The sequence below is a fragment of the Cygnus atratus genome, chromosome 3, assembly GCF_013377495.2.
Source record: "Cygnus atratus isolate AKBS03 ecotype Queensland, Australia chromosome 3, CAtr_DNAZoo_HiC_assembly, whole genome shotgun sequence".
Classification (NCBI taxonomy): Eukaryota; Metazoa; Chordata; class Aves; order Anseriformes; family Anatidae; genus Cygnus; species Cygnus atratus.
The window spans coordinates 93,418,439-93,436,308 of NC_066364.1; the positions used below are offsets into that span (position 1 = coordinate 93,418,439).

General features: G+C 37.6%; 2 protein-coding genes across 14 annotated transcripts in view; one reads left to right on the forward strand and one right to left on the reverse strand.

The window, feature by feature from the left end:
• CAMKMT (calmodulin-lysine N-methyltransferase) overlaps window positions 1-231 on the reverse strand; it is a 219,508-nt gene extending 219,277 nt beyond the window's left edge. The window contains exon 1 of one of the 2 annotated variants that reach the window (XR_007708135.1): window positions 1-144. Coding sequence is in view for 1 of the 2 variants with exons in the window: in XM_035556167.2 (XP_035412060.1) it covers window positions 1-99 (99 nt within the window). In the remaining variant the exon portion in view is untranslated. The other variant, XM_035556167.2, reaches the window with a different exon arrangement.
• PREPL (prolyl endopeptidase like) overlaps window positions 3-17,870 on the forward strand; it is a 20,652-nt gene continuing 2,784 nt past the window's right edge. Inside the window, exons 1-15 of one of the 12 annotated variants that reach the window (XM_050710047.1) lie at window positions 48-144; window positions 1,074-1,304; window positions 4,073-4,273; window positions 4,772-4,838; window positions 5,542-5,748; window positions 6,973-7,096; window positions 9,386-9,602; window positions 10,732-10,848; window positions 11,279-11,464; window positions 12,777-12,980; window positions 13,719-13,894; window positions 15,309-15,525; window positions 15,737-15,886; window positions 16,839-16,965; window positions 17,352-17,434. In XM_050710047.1, coding sequence (XP_050566004.1) covers window positions 1,104-1,304; window positions 4,073-4,273; window positions 4,772-4,838; window positions 5,542-5,748; window positions 6,973-7,096; window positions 9,386-9,602; window positions 10,732-10,848; window positions 11,279-11,464; window positions 12,777-12,980; window positions 13,719-13,894; window positions 15,309-15,525; window positions 15,737-15,886; window positions 16,839-16,965; window positions 17,352-17,434 — 2,277 coding nt within the window. In that variant the 5' untranslated portion in view covers window positions 48-144; window positions 1,074-1,103. Of the gene's footprint in view, window positions 145-257; window positions 1,305-4,072; window positions 4,274-4,771; window positions 4,839-5,541; window positions 5,749-6,972; window positions 7,097-9,385; window positions 9,603-10,731; window positions 10,849-11,278; window positions 11,465-12,776; window positions 12,981-13,718; window positions 13,895-15,308; window positions 15,526-15,736; window positions 15,887-16,838; window positions 16,966-17,351; window positions 17,435-17,870 lie in introns of those variants that run through there. The other 11 variants (XM_050710042.1, XM_035556106.2, XM_050710045.1 and 8 more) reach the window with 11 other exon arrangements.

Below are 17,870 nucleotides of genomic sequence, written 5' to 3' on the forward strand. Positions count from 1 at the left end.
CTGTCCGAGCAGCCGCCAGCGGGCTCTCGCCGCTCCCTCACCGGTCACTTCTCGCCTGCCCGCGGCGGGGCGGCACGGGGAGCCGGCGGGCTCGGCCATGCAGCGCCAGGGAGCGGCCGGGGCCGGGAGGGCGACAGAGAGGCGGTGGGGATCTGCCGCCGAGCTTCCAGCGGGTGCTAGGACCGGCCGGGCTCCGGGGAGAAGACGCGGGGGGCCATCTTTGTTTAGGGCAGCAGCGTGTGCCCGGTGCCTGTGTCTCCCTAGGGCAGCGCTGCGGCGTCGCGAGCGGCGTGGCGCTTCTGCTGCGCTACGCCCAGCTCCTCAGGCGCGCTGCGGGGGCGAGGACACACCTCAGCACGGCTCTCCCGCAGCCTCAGCGCCCTGAGGGTAAAACCCTGAGTGAAACGCGAGCGATACGAGCGCTCCCAGGCTGCCATCAACGGCTGGCTGAAGCGCGCCCGGCCGCCATCTTGACTCCGGGCAGTGCCGTGAGGGAGCCGGAGCCATCTTAGCCCGGGGCAGCCCGGCTGCGGCGGAGCGGGTCTGGCCCCGCCGGGACAGGGAACTCTGCGGGGTGCCACGGCCCGGCCGCCGCCGTCGTGAGGGGCTGAAGGGGTCGGGGCCCGGCTGGGGGGGTAAAGGGGCCGCGGGATGTGAAATAGGTGGGGTATTTCTCCTGTTCTGGCGAGTGGGTTGACTTTTGTAAGGTGCCCGCCTGAGATAAAGTGATTCTGCTGTTACGTGATGCTTCTAAAGTAGAAAAGAGACAACTTCCCGAAAACTTGTTCATTTCTTCTTCCTCAGCATTTAAGCAGCTGCGCAGTTACGTCTTCCTTTCCCTAGTACAGCTAAACTTCCAGCTGCCTGGACCCACGCTTTGGAGCAGCGTGGCAGGTGAATGTGCAAGCTGAGCTGGGTGTATCAGCTGTTAAGAAACAGCTTCGCTTTTACTCTTCCAGTCTGATTTGCCTCATGAATTGGTCTTTGAAAGATGAAGTTTTACCTTCAGTTTATGTCATGTATGTTTCACATAGTGCAAGTGATCAGGAGTTTGGGATTTTCGTAAATTTCAGGGTGACTGCCAAGAAAAAGATTTGGACATCATGTGTTGGACCGCAAAATCTTTTATCCGAGGGCTGAGCTTCAGTGTCAAATACTGCTCTAAGGACAACCATCTTCAAACAATATGTCTCTATAGTAAATTAAAACCAAAAAAATGCCACATCCTGGACTGGTCAGGAAGCACACGCAACAGCACTGTGCCACCTGGAAGCATCCTGCCATGGAGATTCTTTTCCTGCAAGGTATGAAGTTTACGTACAACCTTAATGTCAACAACCATCTTGATGCATCTGTTAAGGAAGCCAGCCACAGTTTTCAAAACTCAAGGAAATATGTTCTTCCTAAAGGGTTTGAAGCAGAAGAATAAATACTAGGATTTCACTTATGTTGAAAGGCACATGCTTCTGCTCAACTTCCTGTACTGTTTTGATGTCAAGTTACATTTGGGTTGATTTTCCTGCTGTAGCAATTTGTAAAATAATAAAGAAAGGATCTTCGAGAAAGATTCAGTTAAAGTGTCAGGAGGGAGAGATCAGTTAGTATAGAGACAGTGTCCAAACTGGTGACACTAGGCCTAACCATGAGCTGGCTCAGAAAAACATGGTCTTTTGTATGCTGATCAGTAAATCACAGTTTATACCATATTATAATATTAAAATATAATAATGACTTCTCACAATCATGTTCACAGTTGAAAAACTGTACTTTTAAAAGCACTTGGTTTTATTTCTCTAAATAAATATTGTATAAATCAGTGGTAATGTATCACACAGAGTCATAAAATGGGCTGAAATAATTTCAGATCTTCTGCTCCTGTGTTTCTAATGAAGAATTTTCTAACAGTATTAGAAAAATAAGTTTACTGCAGTATGCCCACCAGTAAACTGATTTACACGCGTAGCACATAAATGCCATTTTAAAAGACTGTTGCATTGGTTTATCTTAGACATACTTTCAGATGGAAGTGTAGTTTTTCTAAAATTGTTTCTAGTTAACAATGTTTCTTCAAAGTTGACCCAAAGATCATGTTTGAAGTATTTGTTGTAACCCTTTTATTTTTAACCATAATGTAACATGTTGCTATGTCTGTGTCATCAGTATATACTAATGTTTCAAGGAACGTCCTAGAAGTCTTGATGGATGAGAAGCTGTGGTTTTGTTTATTCATTGGCAGTTTCAAATGCTGGTCTGCAACACTTTCCAGGAGACAAACAGGTGGCCTTCACACGAAGGCCTGTTTTGCCTGTTTTTTGAAAAGCCTGTTTGCTGTGGAGCAAATGCTTGCAAACAATTTGTCACTGAGATCCCCTGCTAACCTCAGAAATCTCCCTAGATGCTCCTCTAGATGTTACCCAGGTGTACTGTAATTCCTCTGATATATACCTATACTGTTGCCACTAGCTCTATATAATATTTCCAAATAAATATAACAGGAACTGTTCAAAACAAAGGGAGAGGGAATCATCGCAAGATTCATAAAAGACACGCGTGGAACTTGCCAAAAGGAGTTGTGGAGGCTAAAATTTTACATATGTCCAAGGGGACATTAAATACGTACTTGAAAGAGACTGTTAAAAATATTTTTAAATATCTAGAAACCACATTCAGCTCAGGAGATTCCTGAGCTAACATAGTTGAAGGCTGAAGGAATACCTGTTGGGAAATACCATCTGTGATGATATTTGTGATGTGACCCATCCTTACTCTTCCCTAAGTTAGTGTTTGTGCCCACTATGGGAGTTTGTTTGCATCTGTTTTGGGAGATGGGGTTTCTTTCAGGGATTGCCTTTCTCAAAATATTTTTTTTTTAACTTACAGGGAGAGGGTGGTACAACTAACACATCCTGATATTTCTTTACCTTAACTAATTACAGAGTTCCGCTAGAGCTTTTTTAAGATCTTTTGTGGTTTGTTTGACCTGTGCTTCTGATTTGATATGCTAGGCCAGGGGAACTGGTGGTCTGAACCGGTAGTGAACACTCATGCTCTCATGAATGATGCAGTTTATGTCCATAGGCAGTTTAGTAATTGAAGTAGACATATAGCCTTTGAAAGGAGAAGGAGCTGCTGCTGATGTTCACATTTCAGATCTCAACCATTTGTGAGGACAAACCAGAAAAAAGCCAACAGTTCTTGCTGCAAAATAAGGATGGGTTATAAGTGTATACAGCTTTATAAGTTTAGAAACATATTACATAGAAAGCTATAAAATGCTACTTTGTGTGATCTATGCAGTGTTGCATACTGTAATACATATTAAGCATAGTTTGATCAAATGACATTTTACAGTAAGCAAAAAGAATTAGCATTGTTCTAGCAATTTTAACACAATTTTTATGTTTTTACAGAAGACAACTTTGTTGGCAATGAAGTAGCAGAATATAGCAGCTCATGGATTGTGCAAAACCAGATCCATGAGCTTATTCCTGATAAAAATTGTTGCAGAACCCTTATCAGTTCACTGCTTCACTTTACTCTGCTCCTTAAGAACATTTAGACTGCCCCTTTAGAGGAGGTGAAGAAAGAACCTGAACGAGCTGCTAGGACTCCTGGCTACAGGGATAGGCAGCGTGGGGGCATTGTTATGTAGAAAAGGAAATAAGAAATAATACATTAAGAAAGGAAAAAGATGGAAAAAAAAACACTTCTGAAGAAGAAAAAAATGATAGAATTCAGTAAAGATAACTAAAAACTAGTTTTAGAACAAAACCAAACATACTTACATAAAATCAGTTAAGAATATACATTAAAGTACCCTAAATTTGAAAAGGAAACCTCAGTAAATGTGTTAAGTAGAGTACATTTAGAACGCCTCCCTAAAAGATCCGGAAGAATTGAAAGAATCCTTCGAACTATGGTTGTTCTTTTTATTTTTAATGGTTTGTACTATTGTAATAATGCAAAGTTGGTTTGTGGGTCTGTAGCTCAGGAAAGATCATTATTGCCTCAGTGTATTCATATTGGAGTACAGATTGCTGGCTTATAGCCATTGTTTTCTTTCCTTATTTAGCAGGAAGGGACAGAAATCCCTTGCAAAATAAAAAAAATAGCATCTATAACAACACCAGAGCTTTTGTACAAGGATCTTCTGAAGTCAGAGCAGAAAAACTGGAATGAAATTTCAGGAAGATACAAAGCTATGGCAGAAAGAATTAAGAAAAAAATAGAAGAATTTCACAACGAGTATACACTCAGTTCGGGAAGCCCACGGGTAAGTGGCAAAAAATACAAACATTTTCCATCGTTGAGTACAAATAGCAGTGAAGCCATTCATGTTATAAAATGCTATTTCACTGGTTATGGTGGTAATTTCAACTATTGAATAGTTGTGGATAGTAACAGCATGTGTTTAGAACAGCTTGTCATGTTATGATAATGTATTTGACCTTAATTTCACCATAGTCAAAGACAAATAAAGGTTCAACAATGATCTGATATTTGATAAAGAATATAAGACATTGTAAGTTAGAAGAGCAGGTACAGGTCATCGTAGCCGTTGATTAAATTTAGAGCACATTTAGGTAGCTTAAGTACACTAACTTTGAAAGAACCTTTCTGATGCATGTAATTCCTTCTTTCCCCTCTTTCATGTTCTGTGCTGTGTTCTTTTATTTACATACAATTGTGCTGTACAGAACACTTAATATAGGTTTTCTAAGGAGATAATCTGGCTGTTGGACTTGAAACAAGTTTGTTTTGCATTGAACAGATTAAGGTTGGAGAGAGTGTGTACTTTGAGGAGAATGGATGCATATTTCTTTCAAAAGCAGATGCTGGTAAGGAATTTCTCTTCCTAGCATGGTACAACTGTTAAAATAATGGTGCATGTATCATCAGTGTACTTTTCTTATATTAAGGCTTAATTGCTCTTTAAAAAAAATCTAAACGTATTTTATAACATTCTTTAACAATTGATCAATAATTCTAAAATCCTGATTCTGAAAAGGTGAGAATATAGCAAAAAGAGCAGAACAGAATGTATGCAATGGTGAGATTCCAGAATGTATGCAAAAGGTGAGATGCAAAGAGTAAGGAAATAACAATAAACTGAAACTGAGGCAAGTTTCTAGAAAGGAAAGAGAAAAACCACTTCTTCTCGGAGTCCTAATTTAAATTTTTAAAAAAGGCCTATTTTATTTCAGAGAGGATGAAAAAAAAAATTACTGATTATATTTAATAAAACCACCTGTACTATCGGTATCTGAACTTTAAAATTTAATATGTTTGCCAGATGCCAGTATCTATACTTTTCAAATATTTGTAATACCAACAACACTTTAGGGAAGGGGAGGAGGGCAGTACTTATTTTGTTTATTTTTACAAACTGCATTTGCAGGTGTCTCACAAAAGAGATACTTGGTTCCAGTAGTATGCTTGTGAATACTGTAAGCAGACTTATTAAACATAGGTATCAACAAATACTGTTCATTTTAACATGCCTTAATTAAAGGATTTTTTTATTTTTATTTTTTAATGTAGTAGATGAAGGAAAAGTTCACATTTTATTCAGTGTTGAAGATCTTGGCTTTTATGATGCCTTTATTCAACGGATCAGAATTTCGCCAGACCAGAGATACATGGCTACCAGCTTAAAAAGTGAAAATTCTGAAGAGGCAACCTGTGTTGTTATGAAACTTGGTGATTTCCCTGTCGTGGAAAAAGTCATTCCAAATGTATTTAGTTTTGGTAAGCTGTATTTATAAATATCCTGTAGATCACACCAACTTTCTAAGCATTTTTCTTAGTCTACATATAATAGGAGTAGTGCTTTAAAAAAGTAAGGAAGTAACATTTTTAGATTTAATCCTTACAGCTGTTGAACTATTTCTTATTTGAGAGATGTGTTCCTCCACACTGCAAAATTACAAGTTATTCGATATGAGTGACTCCTTTCATGACACAAGTTTTCCTTCTTTATAGAAGCAAGCATTTATACATGTTTGAACACTCATGCACGTCATTCTTTTTATTGAATTCAGTATGCTTCTTTAAAAATTTACTGACATAACTGCAATATAAGGATCTTTTTGGGAAATGTAGGTATTGAACTGAAATAACTGATAGCTGTAAGCACTTAGCTTAAAAGTACGCAAATGCTAAGTACTACTAAGTGTTGGCTGGAATTTCAGGCAGACTCTAGGATGCGGGTCACCATTCAGAGCCCAATGAATTCAGTTAGGGCTTCGGTCAACTCTTTCAGCATAGGTGAGGGAGTTTTACGTTGCTCTTAAACACATGCAGAGGTAAACCTAAGTGAAAGAGAAATCTTTCCTCTTTTTTTTTTTTAATAGCATATTGAAGAATATAGCAAAAAGAGCACAACAGAATGTATGCAATGTTCTACAGCTTGTATTTTGGAGTTTGGTAGATGTCATCAAGGATATGTAGTGCAGTAAGCAGTTTGCCTGGCCAGGGCAAGAATTTACCGCTCTAGGTAATTACCACGTATGCAAGCACAGAAAACTAGAGCATTTTTTATCTCAGGAGTATCCATGAGACATACACATCTTCTCTTTTCTCTAAATGCTTTCCCTACGGTCATATGCAGCGGTGCAGAGCTCATATCCTCTATTGTCTTGCTGACTACATAAATTTGTGCTTCCCTGTGCAGCTTTAAACAGCCACATATCTCCTATTTTCCTGTTATCTCCAGGACCCTGACAGCATCAAGAGCTTCCTCTTCCTGGGCCCTGTTTCTTGCCCCCCCCAGATGTTATGAGATATGTGGCATTCAAAGAAAACATGGAAAAATCTTTTTGTGGCATACCCCAGCCTCTGGAATGCAGAAGTGTTGTCCTCAGTTCCACGTCAGCTGCAACCCACCTTTTTCAGAATGTTCATGGAGCTCTATTTTCTCTCAGTAATAGTATATACTGTTCCCAATTTGATATGCATTTGTCTTTTTTCCAGAATGGGTTACAAATGATGTTTTGTATTACACAAGTCAGAAGAACCTTAAATGCCAGAATGTGTTTATGACCACTTTCACTAAGCAGAAACATACTGAGCTGGTTTATACAGAACAAGATGCAAGGTAATACCCATCTAAAATAAAATAAGTCCTCTGCATATTCTAGAGTATTTAATAAGTAAAATACAACTGGTTTGGAGCTGTTTTTTTGCTTCTATACCATGCTTCAAATGGCAGAAGGCATTTTTAAGTTCTGTTCTGCTATGCCATGTAAGTTCTGTTCAGTAGTGCCATATACAGTCTGAGAATGTACTTTCGTCTCCTCTTGATATGTGATCAGCAGCGATTTAACTTTTCTCTGTTACCTCACGAGTTCAGCTAAGATTATAAATGTCAAGGTCAGTCTCGGGTCAGGGTGTCCTTTAATGAATGTGTGACAGTTTCATACAGGATAAATCAGACTGGGGGGTTCATTTTGTTTTCTCTGCTACTGATGTCTGATACATCTTTTAAAAAACATAGAAGTTCAGGCTAATCCTTGCTCTGGGTAATGGATGAGCAAAATCATTACAGCGTGCCCAGAGAGAGAACTATTGTTGACTGAATACCCTCTCAATAACCTTTCTTTAAGCAGTGGCTTAGGAAGACAAGAGGGCTCTTGCTGAATTGAGTGCAGAACTAGTTTTTCAGCCATGTAGCATTAAAATGACAGATTCGTACAGCATACTATAAATGTTTGTAAGTATTCTTAATTCAAGTAACATATTCAGTAAAGAAATTTCAACTATACATTCATCTGGAAATAAAAATCTGCAATTGAGATAGAGTAAATCAAATCTTTTTATTCCAGCTGTAGTTGTTGCATATTATTTTAAAATCAAGTTGCACTGACTTGACATGTCCCCACAGGGAAACTGCTGGCATAATTTTGAAGGTCGTAGTCATTACAGTAAATCTACTGGAAACTTACTCTAAAGGTTCGTGTGCTAGTGCAGCTCATGACTGCATGTCCACTTGTTTGTGGAGGAGGGCAAGATGGTCTTTTGCACTGCTGCTGAGCAGTTCTGTTCTACGTATCACCAACTCTCTTACTTGCAATCAGATATTTTTTGTAGAAGGTGATGTTAGCTTGACTTCCTTAAAAAAAAAAAAAAGGCTAGATAGGTGCTTTATATGTGATGTGAAGGCCAGAGACCTTGGGGAGAACTGTAACCTGCATTTCAGCTTGACTTTCTTAGAGGTAAGGTCAGCAGAGCCAGACTGTTGGAATTTCTACTGAATGCAGTGCCACACCTGCCAAATTTGTGTGGATTAGAGAGCCAGGAGGCTGATTCCTTGCAGACTTAAGAATCCCTGCTGTCTCTGTCCTCCTAAAAACATCAAGAGCGTGCAATTAGACAAAACAATTGTACCAAAAAAAAAAAAAGGAATTTCTCCACCTGCAAATAATTAAAGGCACTGAAAATGCTATCCAAAGCTTCCTTTCTTTCACCATTCAAATATTTTTAAGTCTCGAAGGATCATTATCGCAGTCTTGCATCTGATTTGTATAATGCAGATTACAGTCTTCAACCATGCAGTTTCTTCATGAAATCTTCTGGAGCTGTGTGTTGGAGGTACTTTGTGTAGAGACATCCCGTCTTAAAGATTCAAAATGACAATGAAACTCTCAGGTCCCAAGCTGTGACATTTCAATTAATTTGTATGATGTATTTAGAAATTTGAATCTGACCTGCAGCCTGAACTTGTTCAATATCCAACCACTGGTTACCATTATTTCCTGTTTCTACATTTTAGAAGCATTTAAAACCAGTAGGGAGTTGCTAAACGGTTCCTATTTTCCAGCTTTATCACTTCAACACTGTCCGTCTTGTCTTATACAGGCCTCTGTGCTTTTTTTTTTTTTCAAGTTGTCTTCTTGTCTTACTTCGGGGAAAGTTAAATCAGTAACAGCCTTTTTATCAATTTATCTTTATAAAAGCTCTTACTTCGCTGTTCCCACATGATGTCCTTTATTAAAATTAATTTAAATTATTCTTTAGAACTTTCTTTTCTGAAATAAGGTCACTAGCTCAATAGAAATTTCTAGGTTCTGCGTGAACTTTAAAGCATATACATCTGTGACCTTCCAATCCATCTGACTGATGCAAAAACGTGGATTAATTTGGGGAATAACTGAACTACTTCCCCTGCAGACTTCAGGTTCCACACACAAAGTTGTTGGGTTTTGAATGCTGAAATAAATGCAGCAGAAGTGGGTTTGGGACCAAGTAGTCTGGAATTTCTCTGGCCTACTTATAGGCATGCCCTTTCTTACCTTGTAGCGGGAAGCGCATGACTCTGGATTAACTGATAAGGTTTTTGATTATTAATCAGGCTTAAGCTTTTTTTTATTATTATTATTGCTTATAGATTTTTTGTGGACATATACTGCACAAAAGATAGACGTTTTCTCACTATCAACAGCAACAGCAAGACAACCTCAGAAGTTTGGCTGGTTGACTGTAGACATCCTTTTAAGTTACCTGTTCTCGTACAAGCACGAACAAAAGGTGTCATTTACCACATTGAGCACAGAAACGATGAGTTGTATATTCTCACTACATATGGAGAACCTGCAGAATATAAGGTAATCTTAATGGATAGTAAGAGTCATAAGATTACGTCAGATGCCTGTTGCAGATCATAGAAATAGTAAGGCTTCATTTTAACTCTGTGCTTCACAGTTTACTGAAATAATTCAAGAGAATTACAAAGATCGCTGCATGGATTCAAAAACTACAGTACTGTCTGAGTCTTGCCTGTAGCATGCTGATTTCACTCTTAACTTCTTTGGAAATGTCAAGAAATGAGCATTCTTTACCAGATATTTGCCCTTTATTAAAATTTATCTCAATAACCAAATGATTTGCAGTGCTACTGGACACACTGAAAGCCCTTACAAGATTTGAACTTCCTTTTGCAAATGTATTTAGATACAAATTGTTCCATAAATTTCCTTCAATCCATAGCAGTTTTCCTAGTCACATTAAAATGTTTCAAGTGGCGACTTTTCCTTGATAGCTAAGACTATGCCACTTACTGAGAGGAAATGCCTTGCTACTCAGGTGGCAGCATCTTGTCCTCCTGTATGTAGTGCACTGCTGGGAAGTGCTGACTACCAGACAGGGAACAGTGACCTTCCATCAGCACCATCCAACTTGCCCATTTTTGTGTACCAAATCAAGTATATACATTGTAGTATATAAAAATATATAAAGTATATACATATACTTTTTTTTTTTTAAATTTCCCTTTGAACCAAAACCCTTTACTAAAGAAAACAGCTTGCTATGATCCTGTCTTCCCTCCAAAATTTTTAACACCCATGTGACTGGAGGCTGAGCCAGTTCTGTTTATTGTTTGTTTTTTTTTTTTTTTTTCCTTGTTTAATAAGGTTGGTTTATGCTGGATCAGCTAGTTGAACAAGTTCACCACTTGGGTTTAATAAGTAGTAGTTGTGCCGGTACAAAGCAAGCAGTGGAAACTCATAAGAAGGAGTGGAAAAGGCAGTATTACAGCAGACTGGATTTAGCTTTGTCACCTCCATAGTATAAACCTATTGCTTTGTGAAAGAAAGGTGGACTGGAGCTTTCAGGTGACCTCCCCAAGGACAATTAAAAGGCATTTTAAACTTGAAAGGGGTAGGTTTCAGTAGGCATAACTAAGAATAATTAACTGCAGTTATTTTGATTTTTTTCCCTGTATTTAAAGATCAGACTGAACAGAAGCAAAAAAACAACTTCTGCCCTGCCTGCTGTGTCTGTGCAGAGCCACTCCTTGTTCCCAAGCTCACTTTCAGCAAACTTTGGAAGGGGAGGCTGGAGAGACATCAGGTATGATAAGCAGAGGAAGTGAGAGAACCACGGCAGAAGGAGCTGAAAAACTGAGATTTAAACAGAGAGACTGCCTGCTTAGATGAAAAGGCAGCAGAAGCAACCTTCATGGAAAACCCCTACCCTGCCCTCTCCCTTCCAGCATACTCAAAGTGTCTTAAAGCAACATTGTTCAATTGCAAATAGAGTTGTAAAAAATAATTGTCATCTGTCACACAGATCTCTCTTGCTATCGATATGTATGCAGTTACTGAATAGTTTTTCCATTCTGCCCAGGTAAAACAAATTTTAAACCCTCCAGTTTCAGTCAGGAAGAAAAAAAAACACAATCTTTTGTAATTAAAATGTTGCACAAGATCAGCTGTATGTCTGTACGTCTCATAACTCTTACTATATCTTAGTAATGTGAGGTTGTATTTTGTGTTTACAGTTGATGAAGGCACCAGTAGGTTCCAGTGGCATGGAGAACTGGCAGCTAGTTTATGCACTGGAAGAGAAAAGCAAGCTAATAGACTTGGAGATGTTCAGTGATCACTGTATTTTGTTCCTGCAGAATGCTGGTCATCTCTACTTAAATGTGATTTCTTTTGTTTCACATTCAGTTCACTCAATACAGGTAAGTTTTAGCTTCCTCAGGCAACTTGGTCTTTTTCCAGCAGTACTTGATCACAGAATGGTTGAGGTTGGAAGGGACGTCTGCAGATCATCTAGTCCAACCACTAGATCATCTAGTCCAGGGCCACCCGGAGCACATTGCACAGGATCAATTTAATTCTTTTAAATATAAGATCATAAAGCAAAAAAAATCATGTAAGATTATAAAGCAAAAGATAACTTTTACTGGGCCTGTTTGTGGTTACAGTCATCAGCCCATGCAAGGAAGTAAGCCTGGCCCTCCCTGGGAAGAAAGATCAGAACATTCAGAAGACAAATCTGGTTGGTGGAATAATAAATGGGAAACCTTGGTATTGCAGTACAATTTACGGGGAATATTTCTTCCTTTTTCTAGTTGTTGCTAAATACTTGCGGAATACAAATATGGTGACTTAATTAAAAAACATGTTTTTTGGAGACTGCTTAGATGAAATAATTAATTGATTTGTTTGCCTGAAAAATACTGTCTAAAGAACTTGCAAGTTTATTGCAACAAGCTACCAGTACTGGGTTCTATAAAACTGCTACAGATAAAAGGTTTTCAACAAAGTGTACTTTATGGTCTCTGAAACCTTTCATTTTTGAAAATGGTCTTAGTTAATTTATTTATTCAGAGAGGGTCTGCAGTTACTCTGGAGAACTTTGGTAAGCAGTGGCCTGGCAGAGGGTTTGACTATGTCCCCGCTGCTCTCAAAGAATGAATCTTGATTTCTTTTATTCTTAGCGGAGTTAAAAATCTTAAATACAATAGCAGTAAGTGTCTGAGGGTAAATGTGCCAGGAAAAGGTTTTGTTCTTCACAATGGCTGGCACTAAGAACAAAGTTAAGAGGCAGGGGTTTTCAGTGGCTTAGCATTACTGAGCTAACTCACAGCAAAAGCCTAACAACTGACATGGACTTGGCTGTGTAACATGGTGAAGTACGACTGGAAATCAGAGGGGAAAGAGGATCTAAAAATTAAAAACAATGCAGAACCGTTTCAAAGCATGTTTTAATTTTAAAAAATCTGCACTAATGCTCATTTCAAACTGGATTTTAATTTGGATTTATTTTTCTATTTCATTAACAAACTTCATCCAATGGCCTTAGGTGAAAAGTTTACCGAAGTCTCTCATTTTATGACTATTACTGAATTTAAAAGAAATAAAGATTGTGCTATGTAAAAACTGAAGATAATTAGCTTGCTATTCAAAATTTTTTCCTCCAAAGGACACGCTAAGCAGAATTTATAGAAGAAGCGTAAGGGTCTCACTTGAAATGCTGTGTTTTCTCAGCTGCCTGCGTGGGCCTGTGCATTTGAATTGGAATCCCATCCTGAACATACCACCAGCACTTGCTATTTTCAGCTCACCTCCCCAGTACACCCCCCTAAGCGTTTTGCATATTCATTTAAAGAAAATAATCTCATTGAACAAGCTGTGCAAGAGGTACCAATTATTACCAACTGTCACACTATACGTTTACTAGCTAAAAGCAAGGTAAGATTTTCCAGTCCTTTTCCCATTCCCTTTATTCTTCCCTTCCTCCCCACCCTTTTATAGAAAATGCATTTGGCAGGGAATAGAGATTAAAAATGTAAAAGAGCATTTGGTGCTATACTTACTTACCAGTGGGTGTTTTCTTCAGTACTGTAGAGAAGAACAAGAAAGAGTCGTGATAAGATTTTTTCATTGATCTAGGTATGCTAGAGGAGATAACAGTACACGATGAGTCAAGAATCTTAGTACAGTGTAACTTAGACTCCCTAGTTGATGTATGGAATCACGTTCTCTATGATAAATTAGAAAAATATGCCAGCAGTTGAAAAGGACACCCCACAACCATCCACACAGTATAGATCGAGAGAGTTTTAACAGCCTGCGTTTAAAAAATTGGTGATGTTAATAAAGAGTTTGTGCTGCAGTAAGTGGTAAACTATTTAGTTAATCATAGATATTCTTGGTGTTAAAGACGGAAGGAAGACTTGGGTGCTTTGGTAGTTTAAAAACTCCTCAGGTGTTGCACTTAAATGAATTTTATATTCTACGTCCGTAAGCCTACACAGCAGAGGTTCAGTCTCTTGCTTTATTTTTCAAGAGTGCTTTGTACAATTTAAGTGAAAAAAATTACTGTAATCAAAAAAACACATTTTAAAATAAATAATTGAAGTTTTCATTGCCATGTGTCATTGAGATTTCTGAAATGTCCTTTATTGTAAAATACTCCTTCATTTCCAGGATGAAACTTTGGTGCCAATTACAGTTTTTCATAATATGAATTCTAAAGAGCTACACAGGAAACCACTTCTAGTTCATGTATACGGAGCTTATGGCATAGATTTGAACATGAGCTTTAAAGAAGAGAAGCTGTTGTTAATTGAAGAGGGTTGGATATTAGCATATTGCCATGTTAGGTAAGTCAAATATAACATGAAAATAAGATTTTCGTTTGTGGGAAATACAGATATTTCTTGATGTGCAACTGAAGAGGTAGAGAAGTTTTTTCTCTGCTTAGCTTTATGTAAGTCTTTATGCTTTTCACCTCCATCTCTTCATAATTTTTAAAAGCCCTTTTTAAAAAAAAATTGCTCTGGGAAGAAAATATACTTTTACGACAACATACTGTATTCAGGTTACTTAAATCAACAGTATGATTGTGTATAAGTTCTAATCTTTTTGAAATTTCATTACTTTTTATCTCATCTTCACTCAAAAATATTTGATAACACGTTCAAATTGCAGTGATATGTTACTGCCTTCTTTTTCTGTGGGCACTGTGTACTAATATTGTGTGTGCCTTCTGAAAACCATTTGCCTTTCTACAGCAACAACTAAACATTTAAGTTGCCTCTGTTTTACTGTTGACTAAATCTTCTGTCTTCAGTTTAACTACAAACAAATTAGTTTTATAAAAGCACTATATACAACAGACTTCACATTTTCATTGAGATAATTCAGTAGGTAAAGAAAGGTAATAAAAATAGCACTTTAAGGAGGGGAAGAAAGGGGGAGAATGAACACATGTTGGAAATAAGAGTTCCAAAACAAATTCAGCAAATAAATATATTCAGCATTGTGCAGTTCTTCCTCCGTGTAAGTATCCCTGTATCTTACAGTGCAAGTCAATCCCAGAGAGTACCAAAGATGAAGAATTTTGTCAGACTAATCAGTTGATTGATTTTAAACTTGAAACCTGAATAAGGAAATTTTAGGTAGCTTAGAACTAAATTTGTGGTTGTATGTAAAGGAATACAAGTTAATTTAGTTTAAAAAAATCTGTGAGTATTAAAAAAAAAAAAAACACCAGTTCCTGTAGTATTTGAAATTCACAGAAAGAAAAACTTACTGACAGTCTCAAATTTTAAGCTGCACAAAAGAAATCCTGAGCATCTTGGCACGGAGCTAGGAAATAATATTCTTTCACTCTTGTTAATAAATTTAGTGATAGCGATATAAGAAAGGAAAATGTTTTAGTTATTTTAATAATTTCCTGTATAAAAAGATAATATCAGTATTTGATTTTGTACTGGCTACTTTGACAATGACATTTCCTAAAATGCTTTTTCTGCAAGTTCTAGGACACAAGAGCACAAGGACATAGAACACCCTTATGCTGTTACATTTTCACGAATCATGCAAGGATTTTTTTTGTTTGCATGTTGTATATTCTAGCCATAAGGGAGGGTAAAGACAGGAACACAGAAAAGTTAATTGGAAAGGCAAACTATGTTTTTGCGATTCTGTGGCTGCTGCTGTCCTTTATTATATGAAGTTTTGCTCTGTAGTCTTTTGCAAAGAAACTCCAATTTGAATTATTTTAAATTTCAGGGGTGGAGGAGAGCTAGGCCATAGCTGGCACAAAGATGGATGTCAGCATAACAAACTCAAAGGTCTCCATGACCTTAAAGCTTGCATCATGCTGCTGCACGAACTAGGATTTTCTCAGCCAAAATACACAGCACTAGCAGCTGCCAGTGCTGGAGGAGTTCTTGCAGGAGCCCTGTGCAACAGCGATCCAGAACTTATCAGAGCCATGGTTTTACAGGTAAGGTACTGTACTGCAGACATCTTACTCGTTATGATGTTAAACAAAAATACCAAACAAAAAAACAGCTTGTTTTAAGAAAACTCTTTCAGAATTTGAAACATTCCAAATCACATTCCTCATTTGAAAAAGCCTTGACTTTTGAGCATTTGAGGTCCTGTGTCCTGTTTGCCAACTTTTTTTTTTTTTTTTTTTTTTTAATATTTTTAAGGCTCCTTTCGTAGATGTTCTAAATACAATGATGAAAACTCATCTCCCACTGACAATTGAAGAACAAGAAGAATGGGGAAATCCATTAGTAGATGAAAAATGTATGAAGTATATCAAAAGCTACTGTCCTTACCACAATATTAAGCCACAGGTAAAGCTGCCCTTTCTGTGTGGAATACTACAGGAATAAACATGTAGCACTTGATAGGAAAATAATAGAGAACAGATAACTGGAATTAAAAAAAAAATGTTTTACCCTTTCAAAGCTTTCTATTCCAGCATTTTAAAACTTAGCTGCTTCTTTGTGTTAAAATGAACCATTAATATAAATATAAGCTATTTCAGTAATAATCTTAGCAATATTTGAGTCAGAGAGACTATGGCATTAACCAAATGCATTCCACTAAATAACAAATTTCAAAAGCTGTTTTTGTTATAGGACTGCCACATACTCTATCGCCTAACAAACCTCAACATGTAAAACATGTTCTTCCTTTCTGGGGGGTTTCTGCTGTTTTACTGCATTTTCCATACTTTGCTAGAGCAGAAAGGAGGTATTTTCCACTAATTAAATATCTTTCAGAGGCAAACAGTGAAATGGAAAATGAGCTATTGCTTTGACATGGTTATGTCAGAGGAAATCTTTGTTTGAGGAAGTGCTACCTGTGTTACATAGCTTCATAAAAAATCTTGCTAAATAAAAACAACTTAAAGTGTAAAAAGAGTTTGCAAAAGTAAATCTCAACTACTTCTGTTTAAGGTGTACCATTCCATGATTATTTGGGGGGAAGCGGGGAAAGGTTGGGTGGTAATCATCAGCAAGCAGTCCCATGTCAGACCTTTAACAGCATAGAGACAATGTTTTTGATTACCTTTTGCAGGCAGATGATCCCCTAATATTAATTTGTCATTTGTCAGACCAAAATACATTCTCCATTTACTGATAAAAGTAAAATGTTTTTTCAACTACAGGTAATTATGTAATAGATACATTTTAGATGAACCATAACAAGTAGTACAGTAAGATATACGGAGAAAAACCTGCTCACTCGGTTGAATAGAAAATCAATTGTTATGTATCTAACCTTGGTTTTTTTAAACAGTATTATCCTTCAGTTTTTATAACGGCATATGAAAACGATCAGCGAATACCACTAACAGGAGTTCTACGGTATGTTCAGAAACTTCGGAAGGCTGCACTAGATCATGCCGGCAGAACAAAAAAGAAAGGTAAAATATTACAGATACATGGACTTAACTAAAGCGGAGTATTAGCAGTCACGTAATTAAATATTATAGATTGACTCCTCCTTAAATTAATTAATATGTACAATGTATCACCAGTATCCATCTTTGCTCAGAAAGAGAAAGCACATCTTTCCAAAGAGAGACAGAACATACACACTAAATATATAAACATTTTTCAAATACTTAGTTAACATAAATATAGTTCATCCAGCAAGCCCCTAAATGATCCTTTTTTCCCCTTTAAAGAATAACAGAAATAGTTTCAGAACAGAAGGAAGAATGACGTTTTATCCCTAAACAACTCACATCCCCCACTTACCTTTCCTTGTTCATTCAATGTCAAGTGATTGCTGGCTTCATTGTTCCAGGAAATTGGATCCCTAATATCGTCTTAGACATCCAGGCAAATGGCAGTCATTGTGACTCATCTTGGGAGGATTCACTAAATGAGGTATGTTCCCTTTATTGTACGCATCCATTACACAGTGTGGAGATTTTCCTCAATTAATACTTCAGCCTCAGTAGTTCATGCAGTCATTGAATGTATGTTTGAAGTATTAAAAGAAAAAAATGCTGGAATTAAGGCTGCTCTTGAGTATTTACAGAACAGAATCAACAACAGAGCAAAATTATTGAACCTCATTGTGCCTTAAATCTCAAAGTAGTGTTAAAATTCCACTGTAATATGCCAGGAGCTTTGAATGAAAGGTTCTAAGTTGTGCAAAACATTGTTCCAGCATGAGAAGTCTTGCACTCTACAGTATAAAGAGCTTAATTTTGTCATGCTGTTTTTTTTATTTACTTACATATTCCTCATGACTAAAATATATGATGGGTTTGATCTTTACATTTTGGAATGCATGATCTGTACAGTCAAAGGAAGCTAC